Source organism: Canis lupus, chromosome 35 (assembly GCF_011100685.1).
Source record: "Canis lupus familiaris isolate Mischka breed German Shepherd chromosome 35, alternate assembly UU_Cfam_GSD_1.0, whole genome shotgun sequence".
NCBI classification, from domain to species: Eukaryota; Metazoa; Chordata; class Mammalia; order Carnivora; family Canidae; genus Canis; species Canis lupus.
This window is the reverse complement of record NC_049256.1, coordinates 18211504-18231043: the sequence shown is the minus strand read 5'-3', so window position 1 is coordinate 18231043 and position 19540 is coordinate 18211504. Positions and strand designations below refer to the sequence as shown.

At 46.0% G+C, this 19540-nt stretch overlaps 1 protein-coding gene across 1 annotated transcript; it reads left to right on the top strand.

Annotated features, from left to right (window-relative positions):
- The first annotated feature begins 1002 nt into the window (after positions 1–1002).
- On the top strand, positions 1003–2201 carry NHLRC1 (NHL repeat containing E3 ubiquitin protein ligase 1). The gene is given in 2 exon segments (NM_001006649.1): positions 1003–1324; positions 1327–2201. Coding segments are annotated over 2 exon segments (1197 nt in total).
- Positions 2202–19540: the final 17339 nt, after the last annotated feature.

Sequence of the window (19540 nt, the reverse complement as noted above, 5' to 3'; positions counted from 1 at the left end):
CTTCATTTCTACAAGCATTCACTCAACAGCTGCTTTACTACAGGGGTGATGGAAGAGGCAAAACAATTAGGGACACCTGCCTCATCCCCTGGATGTTGAACTTCTCCTGGGTCTGCGTTTCCCAGTGAGATCAAAGCGTCCTGGGCTGGGAGACCGCGCACATGCCTGGCCAGCCCCAGCCCCCGCCCTAGCCCCAGCCCCCAGCCCCAGCCTCCAGCCCCAGCCTCCAGCCCGAGTCCCAACCCCCAGCATCGCCCCAGCCCCCAGCACCGCCCCAGCCCCCAACCCCAGCCCGAGCCCCCAGCCCCAGTCCCAGCCCTCAGCACCCGCCCCAGCCCCCAGCCCCCGCCCCCAGCCCCCGCCCCAGCCCCCAGCCCCAGCCCCAGCACCCAGCCCCCGCCCCAGCCCCAGCACCCAGCCCCCGCCCCAGCACGCAGCCCCCGCCCCAGCCCCCAGCCCCCGCCCCAGCACCCAGCCCCCGCCCCAGCACCCAGCCCCAGCACCCAGCCCCCGCCCCAGCAGCCCCAGTCCCCGTCCCCCCCGCCCCCCCCCCAGCACCCAGCCCCCGCACCCAGCCCCAGCAGCAGCACGCAGCAGGGGACTGCAAAGCGTAGGCTACCCCAGGTGGAACACCGTGTTCTAGTTTTGCTTTGCCGTTTGCAGCCTGGGCGATCGGGGGCCACCGCTCGAGCCTGTTTCCCGTCGCGGAAAGCGGAGCCGCCCCGCCCCGCCCCCCGCCTGCCTGAAGGTCACGGGCCTGGGCCTGCGGCGCGCGGTGCGGCCCGCGAGCGTCCGCTCCCGCGCCCTCCGCAGTCAGCGCCCGCCCGCCCGCCGGGGGACCGCAGGCCGCGGCCGAGAGGCTGCGCGCTGCGCCCGCGACGTCAGGCCCCGCCCCGCCCCGCCCCGCCCCGTGACCGGCCCCGGCCCCGGCCCCGGCCCCGGCCCCGGCCCGGCCCCGGCCCCGGACCGAGCGGCGCCCGCGGGAGCGGCGGCGGCCGCGCGATGGGGGCCGAGGCGGCGGGGAGCGGGCGGGCGCTGCGGGAGCTGGTGCGCGAGGCCGAGGTCAGCCTGCTCGAGTGCAAGGTGTGCTTCGAGAGGTTCGGCCACCGCCAGCAGCGGCGCCCGCGCAACCTGCCCTGCGGCCACGTGGTGTGCCTGGCCTGCGTGGCGGCCCTGGCGCACCCGCGGACGCTGGCCCTGGAGTGCCCCTTCTGCCGCCGGGCCTGCCGCGGCTGCGACACCAGCGACTGCCTGCCGGTGCTTCACCTCCTGGAGCTCCTGGGCTCGGCGCTGCGCCCAGCCCCCGCCGCCCCCCGCGCCGCCCCCGCGCCGCCCCCTGCGCCCCGGGCGCCCTCGCCTGCCACCACGCGTTCGGAGGCTGGGGGACCCTGGTCAACCCCACGGGGCTGGCGCTGTGCCCCAAGACCGGGCGGGTCGTGGTGGTGCACGACGGCAGGAGGCGGGTCAAGATCTTTGACTCCGGGGGAGGATGCGCCCATCAGTTTGGAGAGAAGGGGGAGGCTGCCCAGGACATTAGGTACCCCCTGGACGTCGCCGTCACCAACGACTGCCACGTGGTTGTCACCGACGCCGGCGACCGCTCCATCAAAGTGTTTGATTTCTTTGGCCAGATCAAGCTCGTCATTGGAGACCAGTTTTCCTTACCTTGGGGCGTGGAGACCACCCCTCAGAATGGGGTCGTGGTAACTGACGCCGAGGCAGGGTCGCTGCACCTGCTGGAAGTCGACTTTGCAGAAGGAGCCCTCCAGAGGACTGAAAAGCTGCAAGGTCATCTGTGCAGCCCGCGAGGGGTGGCCGTGTCCTGGCTCACTGGGGCCATTGCGGTCCTGGAGCACCCTCCGGGGCTGGGGGCTGGGGCGGGCAGCACCGCCGTGAAGGTGTTCAGCCCAACTATGCAGCTGATCGGCCAGGTGGATACCTTTGGGCTCAGCCTCTTTTTCCCCTCTAGAATAACTGCCTCCGCCGTGACCTTTGATCACCAGGGGAATGTGATTGTTGCAGATACTTCTAGTCAGGCCGTCCTATGCTTGGGACAGCCTGAGGAATTTCCAGTCCTGAAGCCCATCATCACCCATGGTCTTTCCCATCCTGTGGCACTGACCTTCACCAAGGAGAATTCTCTTCTTGTGCTGGACAGTGCAGCCCATTCCGTAAAAGTCTACAAGGCTGACTGGGGGTAATGGGGTGTGGTGGGGGTCCTGGAACTGCCACTAATCCAGTTTAACCCTGGATGAATTAATCCCATCTCTCGAACGGGGATCATTATAACTGCCTGACAGACTTATAAAGGTTGAAGGTAATTATTAAAGAATAATAATGAAGTCTACCGTTTATTGAGTTATGTGCTCCCTGTGCTAGGAAACTTGCAAATATTAGCTCAGCGTGTCCTTACAGTGGTACCCAGGGAGGTAATGCCCATCATTAATCCCATTTTAGAGATGAGAAAACTGAGACCCGAGGGTTTAAGTGATTCTCTGAAGGTCATGTTTACTTACTGTGACAGTCACAATGGGAACTCAATTCTGACTCCCCAATCCCTTGCTCCTAAGTAGGATAACAGATGTGAGAAAACGACAGCATGTGTCTATATGTTGTTACTGTGTGTACTCTCTTTACAGGTAGCTATTTCTCTTGGTTGGACGTGCAGAGAAAGGAGACTTTCTAGAGAGTTCAAGAGGAAAAAGGGTAGTGTGATGAGCATGGACGTGAGTGTCATTGAACTTGCTGGTTCTTTGATGTCACAGTAGGTAGAATGACTGTGGATCCTTCAACTGCCCTTGGGAAAGGTAAACATGTCTGTTGGGACCTGGATGTCCTCCATCATAGGAACCCAGGAAATACTAGTTGGTTGCTGCAGAAAGGCTTGTGTGGACATAAGTTCAAAACTACTGCCGACCACCGTACATTCACACACCTCCAGTGGGAGATGGCTGGAAGACAGTCCTGTGACAGGTCTGCATTCATAGAACAAGAGGCCGCCACCGTTGGTTCACGGCAGAATGAGTTTGCCTGCCTCTTCATAATCTGTGCCAACCCGAAACCCTTTTGTGATAGAGTTTTTCTCTGTGCCATTTAAATTTGTCCCATTGCACACACTGTATTCTCACTAACCAGCTCCCTTGATGCTAAGCTAGCATTTAGGCCACTGGTAAACCCCTGTATACTTCTTGAGTTGAAGTTAAGCTTTGACCAAGATAAGGCCTGCTTTAATGCTTGCAGTCGATTGAGCGAATAAGGGGAAATTTCAGGTGAGGTGGCCGGTTCTTTATAAACTGTTGTGTTTGTAGCTAGTGTCAACATCTCAGAGTTTAGGGCTGCTGTAATAGTACCAAACCACTGACACCTCAGAAGCAGTGACAAAATATATTTTTTCTCAGGGGAGAAAATTCTGGTTTTGAGAGGTAAGAGTTTGCCTCCGGTCATAGCTGATGTTGTATCTATTAGACAAACAGTTTCAATAAGTATAACGTACGCACTGGAGATAGCCCCCAAATTACGAGTAAGCTATGTTCCAGAAGGTTAAGTTTGCCCTTTGGAGCTAAAAGAGAGGCTGGGGTCCATGTCATCCCTCAAAAGCCCATCATGCTTTCAATGCTTCCATCGTGTCATGTGAAGATTTCAGGCCTCGTGGACCACCATTTGTAAGTGCGTTCCAAATGGGGATTCTGGGGACAATCCCTTTCCCCTGTCCTTAGAAGGCATCCTTAGGTCAGTGACCTCAGAATAGTGACCTATTCTCAGTTGTATAGCAAGAAAAGCCACCTTAGGCAGAGATAGAGGTTCAGAGTTGGTCATTTGCAAGTGGGCCAACCTTGGATGGACCATTCAGAAGTTGTCCTCAGGAACAATGACATTTTAATGGCCTCAGGGTTAGCCAGTTCAAGGGACTTTGTCCTATTTGGAGTTATTAGTGGCATCATCTTGACCAGAGAGGTGTACTAATATTTTTTTCAGACAGCACTGATAGGACAGGTACCTGCATTCCTGATCCTTGAATTGTCCTACTGTGTTTGACCTTGTTCTGTTCTCTGGACCCACCACCTGAACTTTTTTCTCAATCTTTTTCCTTGGCATTTTCTAAGGACTTTAGTTTGGATTCATAAACCTCCCCTCCTACAAGTCTCACTCCAGATCCCAGAGCCCCAGCCGTTGCCATTTTGCTAATGCCTTATCTAGACCTTCCCTGGCTCCTCACCAACTGAGGTCTGCACCTTGCTCGGTGAATGAGGCATCTTTTTACGGAAGAAGCAATACTCCATATACCTCAGAAAAGTGAGGAGAACCACATTGGTGGATGCAGATTTAATCATCTTCACCCCAGCCACAGGAAGAAGAAATGCATACTGGTGGTCAGGACTCTACTAATAGTGATATGCTATGGTGGTGTATCATGGTGACTAGAGAGGTGAACTCTTTTTGAAGAATATGTTGAAAATATGATAGGAAGGCTGCCAAGACTCATCACACCTACCATACTGAACTGTCACGGTATCTGTGGTGCCCCTGCCACCGGCTCTGCTGATGAGCATGGCCCTCTCCAGCAGTAGCCAATTGGATAGCAGCACATACCTAGCTACAGCCTGTCCATCAATGATCCACCGAATGTATTGATTGGACCAGAAAATTGGCCTATGAATTGGTCTGGGGCAAACAAATTTTCCCAAAGAGGGGCAAGGAAATCTGATTTGAATTTTGTCCTTGAAGTCATAAATGGAAAAATTTGGAGCAAATCAGGCAGACAGCAGCCTGGGAGGAAGCCGAGCGTGTAGCAAGTTGGAGGGGTGCAGAGTATCAGTAAGGAAACCAAATTCACGAATGAAAAGAGGCTGGAAGGCAGAGAAAAGATGCAAGTGTGAGGAATCCAGGCAGGAGCGGGAGAAGAAAAGCCACCCAGAGAAGCTCACCTGTGCAGGGCTGTTCTTTGCAACAGAAAGTACCTGACAAATATTACACTGTGTGGTTGTTCTGTTTGGAGAATATTGAACGTGAACCTACTGATTGTGATGCCAGTAGTAGGAAATGGTTTTTGAGAGGGTCACACACCCATCAACACCCCCACCCCTGATACTGGCAGGGAGCCCCACATGCCACAGGTTTAAATATCTGAGTTACAAATGGTGCCAAAAAACTGTTAAATAAAATACATCTGATCCTCCTCCTTTAACAAAGGTAAATATAGATGTTTAAAACACACTTTCATTACAGTCTGAGAAGCCAGGTTCCATTTTGGAATACTTGGATGGAGTCTATGCTCAATTTCGGGGGGTGGCATTTTAAAGAAAGATTGCAATAAACTGGAGGATGTTTAAAAGTTCTGGGGGCACCTGGGTCGCTCAGTGGTTGCGCATCTGCCTTCAGCTGAGGGCGTGATCCCAGGGTCCTGGGATCAAGTCCCACATCAGGCTCCCTATGGGGAGCCTGCTTCTCCCTCTGCCTGTGTCTCTGCCTCTCTCTGTGTCTGTCATGAATAAATAAATAAAATCTTTAAAAAATAAAAAGTAAAAGGTCTGAAGAAGGGGCACCTGGCTGGCTGGGAAGAGCATGTGACTCTTGATCTTGGGATTGTGAGTTAGAGCCCCCACATGGGGTGTAGAGATTACAAAAAACAAATAACTTTTAAAAAAGGTCTGCAGAAGAATCTAAATGGCATGCTTTTTGTCAACCTCTAACAGCTACAATGTAAACTCCACGAAGCAAAGATGTTTGTGTTGTCCACAGCTCTATCCCCCCCACCCTGCCCAGAACGCCACTTGACACATTGTAAGAGTTCAAAAATATTTGTGGAATTCATACATGTTTATCCTGAGGAATTTTGCTAGACTGTGTGTTCCTTTCACCAACAAAAGGGAAGTGCTGGTGGTAGCTGGTAGTTTGGGGAAGTTGGTCCAGAATTAAAACAATTTGTGGTAAGTTTGCTGAGTAACTTGCAGAGAGTTGCAAAGCCTTATGGTGACATTGCAGTAGCCTTGGTTGGGACTGGGCGAAGAACTTCGTGTTCTCACTCACCACATTGCCAATATCACCAGGCACACGGGACATTGAGGTATGGGGTTGCCTGACTCACATCTTTTGTCTGGTCCTGAAGAGCAGAGACAACCCCGGTGTGCTGGTTCTCTGATACCCAGCTATGGTATCAACTCTGGGAACAAGAGAGGAACTAAAGTGGCTCTTCTCCCCCTCACCTGGTGGTGGGCTTGGAATATTGTTCAAGTTATCTCAGAGTGAATTTGGCTAATGGTAAATCCATGAAGAGGATTTTCGCTTCCAGGAACCACTCACACAGCACAGGCTGCCCAACCACTGACATTTGTTTGGCTGCAAATTATAACCTATGTTGTATCTAATAGAGTAATGGAAGAACAGCTCATCGTGTCCCACAGAAATAATGACATAAGAGGGAGCTAATTTCCTGACAAAAGACTCTGGTCAGATCAGACCAGACTAGCAATGTCTTAAAAGTATCTAACAAAAATCTAAAATCACTTATAGAATGACTATGGGAAATTGTGCTTCCAGCCATAGACTGGAAAATAAAAAAAGCTTCAGAATGATTCAAATGACACCTGAGGCATACAGAGTCGTCAACAGGCTGGTTTAGATCACACAGGTAATTAAAGGTAGAACCAGGGGGCACCTGGGTGGCTAGTGGTTGAGCATCTGCCTTCAGCTCAGGGCATGATCCTGGGGTCCTGAGATCAAGTCCTGCATTGGGCTTCCCTCAGGGAGCCTGCTTCTCCCTCTGCCTGTGTCTCTGCCTCTTTCTGTGTGTCTCTCATGAATAAATAAAATCTTAAATAAATAGAGAAAGAAAGAAAGAAAGAAAGAAAGAAAGAAAGAAAGAAAGAAAGAAAGAAAGAAAGAAAGAAAGAAAGAGGGATCCCTGGGTGGCGCAGCGGTTTGGCGCCTGCCTTTGGCCCAGGGTGCGATCCTGGAGACCCGGGATCGAATCCCACATCGGGCTCCCGGTGCATGGAGCCTGCTTCTCCCTCTGCCTATGTCTCTGCCTCTCTCTCTCTCTCTGTGTGACTATCATAAATAATAAAAATAAAAAAATAATTAAAAAAAAAAGAAAGAAAGAAAGAAAGAAAGAAAGAAAGAAAGAAAGAAAGAGAACCAGAACTGAAAATTGGATCTTTCTGTATTCCATATTGACCCCTCTCAAAGGTCAAAGGCTGGAGCTATACACATGCACACACATACACACATGTGTACTCTGGCACTAGCTTTTTTACTGGTCAAGTTCTTATGTTCTTTAAAAATAGACCTTTTTGTCCCAAATTTCCTGCAGTTGGCTTCTATTTTTTCTTTTTTTTGAGTCAGTTTGTATTTTATTGTTTCACTGCATCTACTGGGATGTCTTCCCATTTCTTTCACAAATACAAAATCCAGGTTTGTATGCACACTTGGTCCAAGAAAACACCATGGTCTTTCCAAATTACCAGTGAGACCATAACCAGGAGGCCAGTCTCTTCATCATTGCATCAGTCGGCCCTTGAATCCAGAGTCACGAGGCTTTACCCTGAAGGGACCACATAGTTTCATTGTACTTCATGGTCCTTGTTATTAGAAGGAGCCTTTGGTTGCAAAAGAGTGTGATGAAGAAGCTGAAACATAACTAACATTTTCATAACACTCAAAAATTGCTTCACAAAGCTGTTCATTTATTTAACCTTCATAGCAGCTGAGGCAGACAGAGCAGATCTTGTTAGGGTGACTTGAACCAGTAAAGAAGCAGAGATGGAATCGGTTAACCACCTGCCTTCAGCTCAGGCCATGATTCTAGAGTGCTGGGATCGAGCCTCACATCGGGCTCCATGCTCAGCAACAAGTCTGCTTTCATCTCTTCCTCTGCCCTCCCCACTGCTAGTGCACACTATCTCTCTCTCTCTCTCTCTCTCTCTCTCTCTCTCTCTCTCTCTCATAAATAAAATCTTTAAAAAAAAAGAAAAAAGAAGAAGCAGAGATTGAAGAGATAGGATTGTAGTATGATTACATCACCACATCCTGTTGTGTTTGGGACTGGGAAGGAGCAAATATCTTCTCTAAATCTCCCTTGGGTGACTCTGTGCAGCAAGCATTGGGTCCCACTGCTCTAGAGAACAAATCCCAGTCATCCCTTGGTGGGTTCACATCTACCATCAACATCGATTTGTATCAGCACTAGGTAATGTTCTTTGGGAGGAAACATTGCCACCCTCCTGAGTTTCGGAGCTCCAGAATCCCATGTGGATGGTCCTGCTGCTTCGTGAGTGCCCACCATCCACCCCATGGTGCCTTCTGTGATGCAGAGAGAAGGCCCGCTCACATGGCAAGAGTGAGAGCGCTGACTGGGTCCTAGGAAGCCTCTGAGCGAAGAAAGTCAAGTTCTGGTGTTTCCCTTAGACCCATTTGTAAAAGAAAACTGAAACATGCTTATTAGTTTTAGAAATCAGAGAATGTAAATTCTTTAGCTGCCTGGCCCACCATGCCCTGGAGCTTTCTGATCTGACATGGAGGGTCCGGCAGGGAGCTTCCCTCTTAAAATGAGGGAAGAACTTCCCAAGTCAAGTGCTGAGTGGCAGACACGTGGCCTGTGAAAGCCCACACCTTCCAAACACTGGGGCCCAAAGTTCTCTCCCATTCCTCCCTCCTGCCTTGGGCCCTCTTCTTGGCGGCTGTGGCTCCCCACCGCCCCTGCCAATCGTAGAAGCAACGTACATTCATAGTAGGCTTGGAGAACACAAATGAGCATAAAGATATCTAATCACTTTTAATTAGAGAAAACGACTGTTACTGTGTTTGAATTGAGTTGACTCATCGCTGCAGAATTAGTATTCCTGAAAATCACTTCATAGATCCCGATTTTGCAACACAGTGAATGTATCATATGAATTGCAAGCTCTTCTGCGAAGTGCATTTAAGTGGCGTTCAGGGGAAGCTCAGTTTTGGAGATCCCAAAACATGAAGAGCAAAAGCGCCATGGTAAAGGGATCGAGGAGGGCACTCACCAAATGCTCCATCTGCCCTCCGCGTTTCCCAGCCTCTGGGATTCAGTATGGCCATGTGCCTGGCTCTGGCTGTGAGCAGAAGCCAGGACAAAGCCCTACAATCTCTGTGAGCTGAGAACGAAGGAAAAGTAATGATGCAGGAACGTGTTGGGCTAAAGCAGGGGTCTCATGTTTCCTAATGAAAGTATGCTAGCTTACAGAGATAAAATACTGCACTGAGATGTCACACAGTCAAATTTAAGCAGGCTCTGATTCAGCTCCTAGTCTTTTCGATCATATCAAAGTTTGCATTAGCATCAGGAAAGTTCAGGTTGGCATATGTTTTTGGGATATATCATTTTGGCCAGTCAGAAGGGCAGGTCAGCCCCACTGCTGACCAAGCAAAAAGATCTGCTGTAAGTATGTAAAATGAACGTTAGCAGGGCTGTGGGCTGCGTGCTGGATGGTGGAGCTGCATGGTAATCATGGAGAATCACAGGAGCCTCCTGCTCCAATTTCTTCACATCAGCCATTTCTGCATTCTGATGAGCAAAATGCTCTAAAATAGGCTTCAGCCACGTGACCTTTCTCCCCAGATATACAACTCCCTGCGATTTACTTCCATTTTCAAACCACTGATTGATGTAGCTGGACGCACTGTGAAATTGATGAAACAGGGGGCCAATTCCATCACATTTTGGAGTTAATTTCCACAAGGTTGTAAGGCTTCTGGTGGACACTAAAGTATAAATCTTAAAATTGGCAATTTTTCTTTTGGTAAATCAGTAAGAAATACTTTACATGAATTTACTGAATTTGCTAGGAGCACTGTCTGTACAAGTACACATGAGGATATCCAAATACATTTTGATCATGTCTGAACTGTATCAGCCTATCTTTTTTTTTTTAAAGGTTTTATTTATTCATTCATGAGAGACACAGAGACAGAGGCAGAGACAGAGGCAGAGGGAGAAGCAGGCTCCATGCAGGAAACCCAATGTGGGACTCTATCCCAGGGCTCCAGGACCATGCCCAGTTGGGCAGACAGACGCCCAACTGCTGAGCCACCCAGATGTCCCATCAGCCTATCTTTTTTTGGTCACGTCTTTGGCAGGTTTTGGCACTGGGGTTAGACTGGCTTCATGAAATGAGTTGGGAAATGTTCCTTCCACCTTTATTTTCTGAAAGAATTGATATAATATTCATGTTATTTCTTCTTAAATGTTTGGTAGAATTCACCATGAAGTCTTGTGGCCAGGGAAGTTTCTTGGTGTTTGTGTATGTGTGTCCAGAGATTAAAATGGTTTTCTCTAGAAAGATTGGTCAGTTGGAGCTTACTCAACCATACTGGAAGAGGCAGTCTAACAATTAAAACAACAAAAACAAAACTTTTAGGGGCGCCTGGGTGGCTCAGTTGGTTGAGCATCTGCCTTTGGCTCAGGTCATGATTCCAGGGTCCAGGGATTAAGCCCTAAGTAGGGCTCAGTGGAGAGTCTGCTTCTCCTTCTCCCTTTGCCCCTCACCCTGATCATGTGTTTTTTTTTTCTCTCTCTCTCTCAAATAAATAAATAAAATATTTAAGGAAAAAAAAAAAGAAAGAACAGATTTAAAAACTACATTAAATATAAAGTAGGGGATCCTTGGGTGGCTCAGCGGTTTAGCATCTGCCTTTGGCTTGGGGCGTGATCCTAGAGTCCTGGGATCGAGTCCCGCATCGGGCTCCCTGCTTGGAGCCTGCTTCTCCCTCTGCCTGTGTCTCTGCCTCTCTCTCTCTCTCTCTCTCTCTCGTATCTCTCATGAGTAAATAAAATAAAATCTTTAAAAATAAATAAATAAATAAATAAATAAATAAATACACCAAACTTTTAAATCTCTTTGATTTTTCTTTTTTTTTTTTTTTTTGGCAAGAATTTACTTACTAAATATTTCCCATGTGCTCACTCTATGTTAAGCAATGTGCTAAGCAATGGGAATCTAAAGACGCTCTTAGGCACTAATCATCTGGTATGGAGATGGGCAAGATACTCCAGAGAATATAGTACAGAAGCATTAGTGCTCTATAAGAATATGCTTAAGGCACCCTGAAGAGGGAGAGATAACCCCAGATGGCCACAGCAGGCACGGCATATTAGAAGAGATGATATCATGCTGGAATTCCAGACTGATCAATGTCCGAAATACTGCTTGCTTCCTCCAAAACAAATTAAAAGGACACAGTTGGATTTAAGCCTGCACTGATTCTCTGTGTTACCAATACTGGAATCTACTCTCTGTAGCTGTAGCCAGTCTCTGGGCCTCTGGGAGTATATAAAAAAGAGGAAATGGCAGGTGTTTCAGAATATCTGAGGGTATTTATGAATATTTTCCCACTTAGCTAAATAGTGCAGTAGTAAATTTATTAGTATCTACTTAGGTCAAGGTGCCCTTAACTCTTAACTATAGAGAACGAACTGTATAATTATGAAGAATAGATGGCTACCAAAGGGGAAGTGGATGGAGGGGATGGGTTTTAAAAAGTGCCCCTTTGAACAAAGCGTTTTTATGTTATAATAAAGTATTTCCTACAGTGCTTTATAACCCTCTCCTGCATTTAGTTCTTTTCATCATCATGGCAACCATAGATTTTGTGGGAGGAGGAGTCAGGTTGACACCAATACTTCCCTAATTCAGAGATGTTTGTTGGAGGTGTCCTGCAATCCCGTGCTGTGCTCTGGACATCTCTTGATGGCACCTGCCAACAGGCACCAAGGAATCATGACTTTGCTAGACATCTTAGAACGGAGGGCATTATTTGAGTCCTCCTCTTACTGAGCTTCAGCAGTTCAGGTGGCATAGCTCCACACACCAAACCAGGGACCAAGTAGAGGAAAAATATTCAAGATAAAAAGACTTCAAGGTTTCACTTAGTAGCTCTGTTTAACAGATTGGGAACCGCATGTTAAAAGAGGTCAGAAACATTGATTAATTTTGAAGAACAACATAGAAGAAACATGGAGCCTTAGACTACTTTTGACTCCAGGCATCCATCACTTGGGGAGGAAATCCAGAACAGCTTCTCCCACTCCAGTGGAAACCACCTTCAATCATATGTTGACAGGATATTTCACAACTGAGTTAAGAAGTTATCATTTGCCAGGCTGTGTGTGAAAGTGTCTATAAGATCCTATCTTTGTTGTAAAACTTGCCAAATAATTTATGAATAATATTTAGCACCATCTCTTCATGTAATCACCATCAATGAAAGGCTTCCTGTCAGGATATGACCTTCACTTGGGTTCCATACTCTCTCTTCCAGCCAACTTAACTCATTACCATCTCCCTTGTGGGGAGAATGGGCTCCCACCTGCAGCTCTACTGCTGGCACACTCTGAAGCTGGCTCCTGCCCCAGCAGGAATGGTATAAGAAGCTTCCAGTTAAAGGTTTTCCTGTCTGGTGCCTGGGGTCTGCCGTCCAGGGCATAGGCCTCATTATTGGCTCCCTCCTAAGCTAGATTGGGAGCCTTCACTTTGTTCTTTCCCTCAGTTACATCATCCCAACGTGGACACTACATTTCGGTCTCAGCTTTACCCTAGCCCTGTGGCTTTGGGTTTCCAACCCTATAGCCATAGCTATGGTCCATCGTGACACTTTCTATCTTATCTAATGCTGTTAGAGATCTATCAATGTACGAGGTTGAATTTTGTTGGACCATGACAGCAAACCAGGCAGAGAGTAAGAAAATAGCAAGTAGAAATGGTGCCAAGAATTATTAGCTTCTTGTTGATTGCAGTAACTCCACGTTGGGTACAACCCTTCAGTTCTTGTGTACTTTTATGTCATCCTCACAACAGCCTAGGGAATAGTTGCTGTTGACATTTTTGCAGATAAGAAAACTGAGGCACAGATAGGTCAAATAATTTGTTCAAGACCACACATACAGAAAGTAGGCAAACTAATTTCTCCTAGTTGTTGTTTCCTTGTCCGTAGAGTGGAGATTTCATAGTAGCTACTTTCTAAACTGGTTGTGGGGCTTAAATAAGTTTATACGTGTGCATTTGGGCAGGACTTGATACATGGTAAGTGTTCGATAATTCTTAGCAATCATTATTGCTATTTTTTTACAATAGTCTGAAAGTTTTAGCTTTAATATATTTCATCTTAAGTGATTTTTAGCAACATGCATGCAATGGTTGGCATTTTTTAGAGATTTTATTTATTTACTTGATACACAGAGAGAGAAAGAGAGAGAGAGAGAGGGCGCACAAGCAGGGTGAGTGGCAGACACAGAGGGAGAAACAGACTGCCTGCCAAGCAGGGAGCCTGATGTGGGACTTAATCCTAAGACCCCTGGATCATGACCCCAGCCAAAGGCAGATGCCTAATTGACTGAGTCACCCAAGTGCCCCACGATGGTTGGTATTTTTAAAATCACCTTTATGGATTTCTTTCTTTCTTCTTTCGAGGAGGGGGGAAGGGGTTTTTTCGAGGGTCTTCTTCTTCTTCCTTCAAGACTCCTGACTTCTTTAATTCCTTCCTTCTTCATTCCTCCCTCCCTCCCTCCCTCTTCTTCTTCTTCTTTCTTCTTTCTTTCTTTCTTTCTTTCTTTCTTTCTTTCTTTCTTTCTTTCTTTCTTTCTTTCTTTCTAAAAGATTTTTGAATAATCTTTGTGCCCAGTGTAGGGCTGGAACTTACAACCTCAAGATCAAGAGTCATATGCTGGGATGCCTGGGTGGCTCAGTGATTGAGCATCTGCCTTTGGATCAGGTCATGATCCTGGGGTCCTAGGATCGAGTCCCACATCAGGATCCCCTTGGGGAGTCTGCTTTCCCCCTCCTTGTCTCTGCCTCTCTCTCTGTCTCTCATGAATAAATAAGACCTTAAAAAAGAGAGAGAGAGAGAGTCACATGCTCTATAGAATGAGCCAGCCAAGCACATTTGCTTAAATTTGAGTGTAGTTGACACACAATGTAACATTAGTGTCAGGTGTACAACATAGTGATTTAGCTTTTCCATACGTTAGGTTATGTTCACCACAAGTGCAGCTACCATCTGTCCCCATGCAGTGCTGTTACAGTATCACTGACTATATTCCCTACACTTTGCCTTTTATTTCTATGACCTATTCACTCCATAACTGGAAGCCTGTATCTCCCACTCCCCTGCTCCCATTTTGCCCATCCCTCCAACCCCTTCTTCTGGCAACCATCCCTTTGTTCTCTGCATTTACAGGTCTGATTCTGCTTTCTGTTTGTTTGTTTTTTCGTTTCTTTTGTTTTTTAGATTCCATGTATGAGTGAAATCATGTTATTTGGTCTTCTCTGTCTGACTTATTTCACTTAGCATAATGTCCATACATGTTGTTGCAAATGGCAAGACCCCAAATCTTTTTTATGGCTGCATAATATTCCTACACACATGTATATCTTCCTTATCTATTTGTCCATTGATAAACATTTAGATTGCTTTCTGATCTTGGCTATTGTAAATACTGCTGCAATAAATGTAGGTGTGCATATATCTTTTCGAGTTAATGTTTTCATTTTCTTGGGTAAATACCCAGTAGTGGAATTATTGGATTATATGGTATTTCTATTATTTCCAACTTTTCGAGGAACAACCATACTGTTTTCCACAGCACTTATTATTTTGCTTGAACTATTTGGGGTAAGGCAATACCTCTTTTTTTAAGCAAAGAAGTTCATGACTGGGAAGCTTGGACCTGTAGGAAGCTATCTTTGTTCCCATGTGGAGAGAGCCTGCCTGATGACAAAGCCTATAGAAAAGAACAGAGAGCCAAGACTGAGGAACACAACGTTTGTTGTAACACTGTGTGGGTTCCACAATTTTTCTGTTCCCTCAGCTAGATGTGACTCTGGATGTCCTACTTATCTAAGCTGGTAAATTCCTTATTCTCTTTAAATAAGTTTGAACTAGGTATCTGTGACTTTCACCTACAGGAGCCTTAAGATAATCTGAGGCAGACGCTTCTAGAAATCATCACAGCTATGTTAAGGCAGCATGAAGCTGGTTTTCAGTCTGTGCTCAGAGTTCCATAACAGAATAAAATTATTTTTTCTCCAGTAAGTTTTGAGTGGGACATCCAACTACTAGTAACTTGTTTGACTTTTTTGACAAGTGGGAGGAGGGTCAGCAGGTACCAGTTGAAAGGATTTTTTGGATTATCAGATCTCCTTTGATGCGTAAGGTTTTCAAGCCTGGTGGATCATAGAGATCTTGATGTCCAGCTCTTTTACTTTCTAAATGGGTAAATTGATGCCTGGAGAGGCTAAGTAATGTAGACAAGTGATTCATCTTAGGAGAGAACCCAGAATTCTGAATTTTGCTGCCATTTGAATTCTCTCTGATTTTGGATTTTCAGCAATATGAGCTGCACACAGCATTTTTTTTTTCCTCCATAGATATGCAGAAACTGGAGACAGCCATCAGCTGATGTCAGCTCTCCTGACTCTTAACCTAGTTTGGTTTTCCCATCATAGCATTCTTCTTCTTGATAAATAAATGCTTTACGTGGGGCTGCTATGTTTACTTAATCTTCTACAGCAGCATATAGCAAAGACATAGTGTAGGATGCTAGCCCTACAGGATGCTATCAGACCAGGGTAGTGTGGAGAAAAGTGTTCTCAGAGCCATTAATAAGTTATTTTGCATTATAAATGGGAAAATATGGGGTGGTTAGATAGGACACTGTTTTCCAAACTTATCTGATCACAGGTCTAGTGTTCAGGGAAATGCTGTATTAGAGACAGGAATTTTCACATTTTTTTCCAAAGCTGAACAGCTACCCTTCTGTGTGATTAATTATGCCCCTCTTTTTTTGGTGTTCTTTTTTCTCAGGCCCTAGTTTTTAATTCTTACTTTCAATTCTCATGCTTCCTCCCATCCTTCCTTGTCTGTAAGTTTCTCCTTGTTTTTTTGTTTTTAAAGATTTTATTTCTTTATTCATGAGAGGCACACAGAAAGAGGCAGAGACATAGGCAGAGTGAGAAAAAGGCTCCCTGCAGGGAGCCTAATGCAGGATTTGATCCCAGGACCCTAGGATCACACCCTGAGCTGAAGGCAGATGCTCCACCACTGAACCAACCAGGCGTCCCTCTTCTTCTTCTTTTTTTTTTTTTTTAATATTTATCTAAGTACTCTCTACACCCAACATGGGGCTCCAACTCACGACCCTGAGATCAAGACTTACATACTCCCTCAGGCGCCGCCCCCACGCCCCCCATTCTGCAAGTTTCTAAACTTGGCTGCTCCTCTGGGGTAGCTGTCTTTCTCAGATTATTTGTGTTGGCCTTTATTTTGGGGGTAAAGAGATATGGTGGGGCAATGTCTCTGGCAGATGTAGGCGTGAACTCATCCCCTGACTTAATCACAGCTCAGGATTTCCACACTCCAAGGTGGGCTTGTGGGAAAGAGTACCCCATACAGATGCCTTCAAGAGCTTGCTCAAGAGCGCCACAAAGCCTCTGTCCCACTTGTGGAGTCTACTCATCCTTCCAGACACAAAGATGGTGGTGAAATATCTCTGCAACTTCCCAGTCATCAGAAGCTTCTCTCCTAATTTCCAGTAGCTCACAGCCAAGCCAATCCCAGCTCAGCATTTAGCCTTTTTCTCTTGACAAGGCGCTGCTCTGTCCAGGATGGAATTTCTATTTTGACCAGAAAGAACCCACTGCCTTTATGAATATCTGCAGCTAGTGTCACTGAGTAGGATTCTTTTATCTTTCTAAAGTGTTCTGTGTCTTCTCCATTTGCCTTGTTCTGTCCTCAAGACTGCAGCTGTAATTCTGAATATATTTGGCAAATGAGTGGGATAAATCTTCATTTATGATTTTCACATTCATAACTCCCTTATTTTCAAGGTTCTTCACAGATCTAATGAGAGAGTTGGGAGCATCACTGTGCTTCTTCTGTAGGTGAGGCAGTGTTTGAACCAACATTAATGCTGATCCAATTAAATGAACTCCCCATGACTTCTCCTCACATTTTTTCCCTAACATTTTCCACATTCTTCTGAAACTGAGATGCACTTTATGCAAATTTCTCTTTTGAGGAGTTTTCAGGAATACTAATGCAGCCCTTTGGCTTCACTACAGAGACCATGAAGACAAACAGGCAATTTCAAAGGCCAGGTGTGAATTATTGATCTGAATGAAACCCAAATCAATACAGGTACTGGCGATCTGGACACACTTTATCATCACCAGTGTTCATTTCAAAGTTTGATACTATCCACGAAAATAAATCTTAAAGTTGGGCAGCCCGGATGGCTCAGTGGTTTAGCGCCACCTTCAGCCTAGGGCCTGATCCTGAAGACCCAGGATAGTGTCCCACGTAGGGCTCCCTGCATAGGGCCTGCTTCTCCCTCTGCCTGTGTCTGTGCCTCTCTGTCTGTGTGTGTCTCAAATAAATAAATAAATAAATAAATAAATAAATAAATAAAATCTTAAAAAAAATCTTAAAGTAGATTCTGAAAAATCGATGGTAAGTACGTTTTTAGTATTTTCCCCTTCAATGGCTTTCCTAGAGACATGCATACTGTTTTTGCTGCCTTATATTGAACCAGACCTTCCTGTGGCTGGCTCTTGTCACACAGTGCTGTTAGGTAGCATCTGGTCATTTGTCATTTTTAAACATTTTAGTGTTGCCATGGGTTTGTCAGTCATGACTATAAGCTCTAGTTGGCACACAGGCAGAGGACAGTGACCAGCCAACGCAATACCTTATAGATCCCCTCACTCAGCTTTGCCTTTGGGACTTACTGAATGCTGACATCCTCATTAGCCACACCCACAGATATAATTGCTGGAAACTGTAGCAGAAATGAGGCCTGACCTGATAATGCTTAGATCCAGGAAAGAAGAATCTAGAAAAGGTTACTCCTGTTCTAAACCTGAGAATCATGTAACTTGATAAGTTCTACCTGCCTGGCCATTAATTTAAATAAGTTACTTGTTTGCACTCAGGTATCACACCAAGGTGTTAAATTTAATCTCTAAAGACGTATGTGGTTTGGACTCAGAATGTTCTCACGAATACAACTTCTTTCCCTTCTCATGTTAACTGACCCAGATGTAAGGACTTAGCCCTGACCACAGCGCAAGTTGAGGCAGAGACAGGATTTAAGCTGAGTGCCTCCCATTTCAGTCTGGCTATTGATTATATAGCTTGCCCAACTCACCAGGGATCTGAGAAACCTAAAATCTTAGGCAGTAGAGCTTCAGACCTTCCGCATGAGAGTCCAGAGTGTAAGTCTGTTCAAGACAATGTCTCTGTTCCTTTTTTCTCTTATAACAGATACTCCATAAAGATAGCCCTATGCCTTCCTGAAACTCCCAGCCCAATGTAAGTTTAACATTGGGATGCTTTCTACTACTGTAAGCAACAGAAAACCCAACTCAATACAGCTTAAGTAGGAAGGATATTTGTTATCCTACATCAGAATCCCAGAAGTAAGCAGGCTCCAAGGTAAGTCAAATCAGAGCTCAACATTATCAGCTACCCATGTTCTGTTCCACCTTCCTTTCAGACACCCTCAGGCTCACTTCTATCACAATTTAGGGAGGACCACCCTAGTTTTAAGAGTCATACTCAAGGAGAGAGGAGAAACCATTCCATCCTACCGTCCACTTTGTCTCCTGTCTCATTTTAGGAAAAAATAACTCTTCCCTAGAAGCCATCATATCACATTGACCAGAACCCAGACTTATAACCAGTTCTAACCCAATCACTGACAAGAGGAATGGGAACATCATGCAGGGTTTAGAATCATGCTTCATAGTACTGGCAGCATATTTGAATATCTGAGGCTAGTCAGGAAACCTCTACAAATACCAATAACCAGGGGTACCTCCAGATATTCTAATTTAATTGGTCTGGGGGGGGAGGCCTAGGCATGGGTGTTTTATAAAGTTACCCCCAGTAACTCTGATGTGCAGCCAGGATTGAAAACCACTAACTTCAATACATTAGGACTTAACCCTGTACCACATCAGGAGAAACGATATCAGAGGTCAGCTAGAAGGATGAGAGGAAATGGTTAGTGGTTAGGCAACCCACAGATGACCGAAAAGGTTTGCTGAGTTTCTCTGAAAAAGATATATAAATGGCCAGCAAGCACATGAAATGATGCTCAGCATCACTAGTCATTAGGAAAATGCAAATCAAAACCACAATTGTATGCTACCTCACACCCATTAGGAGGGCCACTTCTAATCCTCTGTTTTTTTCCTATCAAAGAAAAAAAAAATAGAAAATCACAAGTGTTGTCAGAACAAGGAGAAACTGGAACCCTTGTGCCCTGCTGATGGGAACATAAGATGGCGCACCTGCCATGGGAAACACCTATGGTAGTTCCTTCAAAAATTAAAACTGGAATTACCACATGACCCAGCAATGCCACTTCTGAGTGGATACCCTAAAGAATTGAAAACAAGGTCTTGAAGAGGTATCTGTCCACCAATGTACATAGCAGCATTATTCTCAATAGCCAAAAGATGGAAACAACTCAAGTGTCCATTGACAGACAAATGGATAAACAATGTGTGACATACCCATA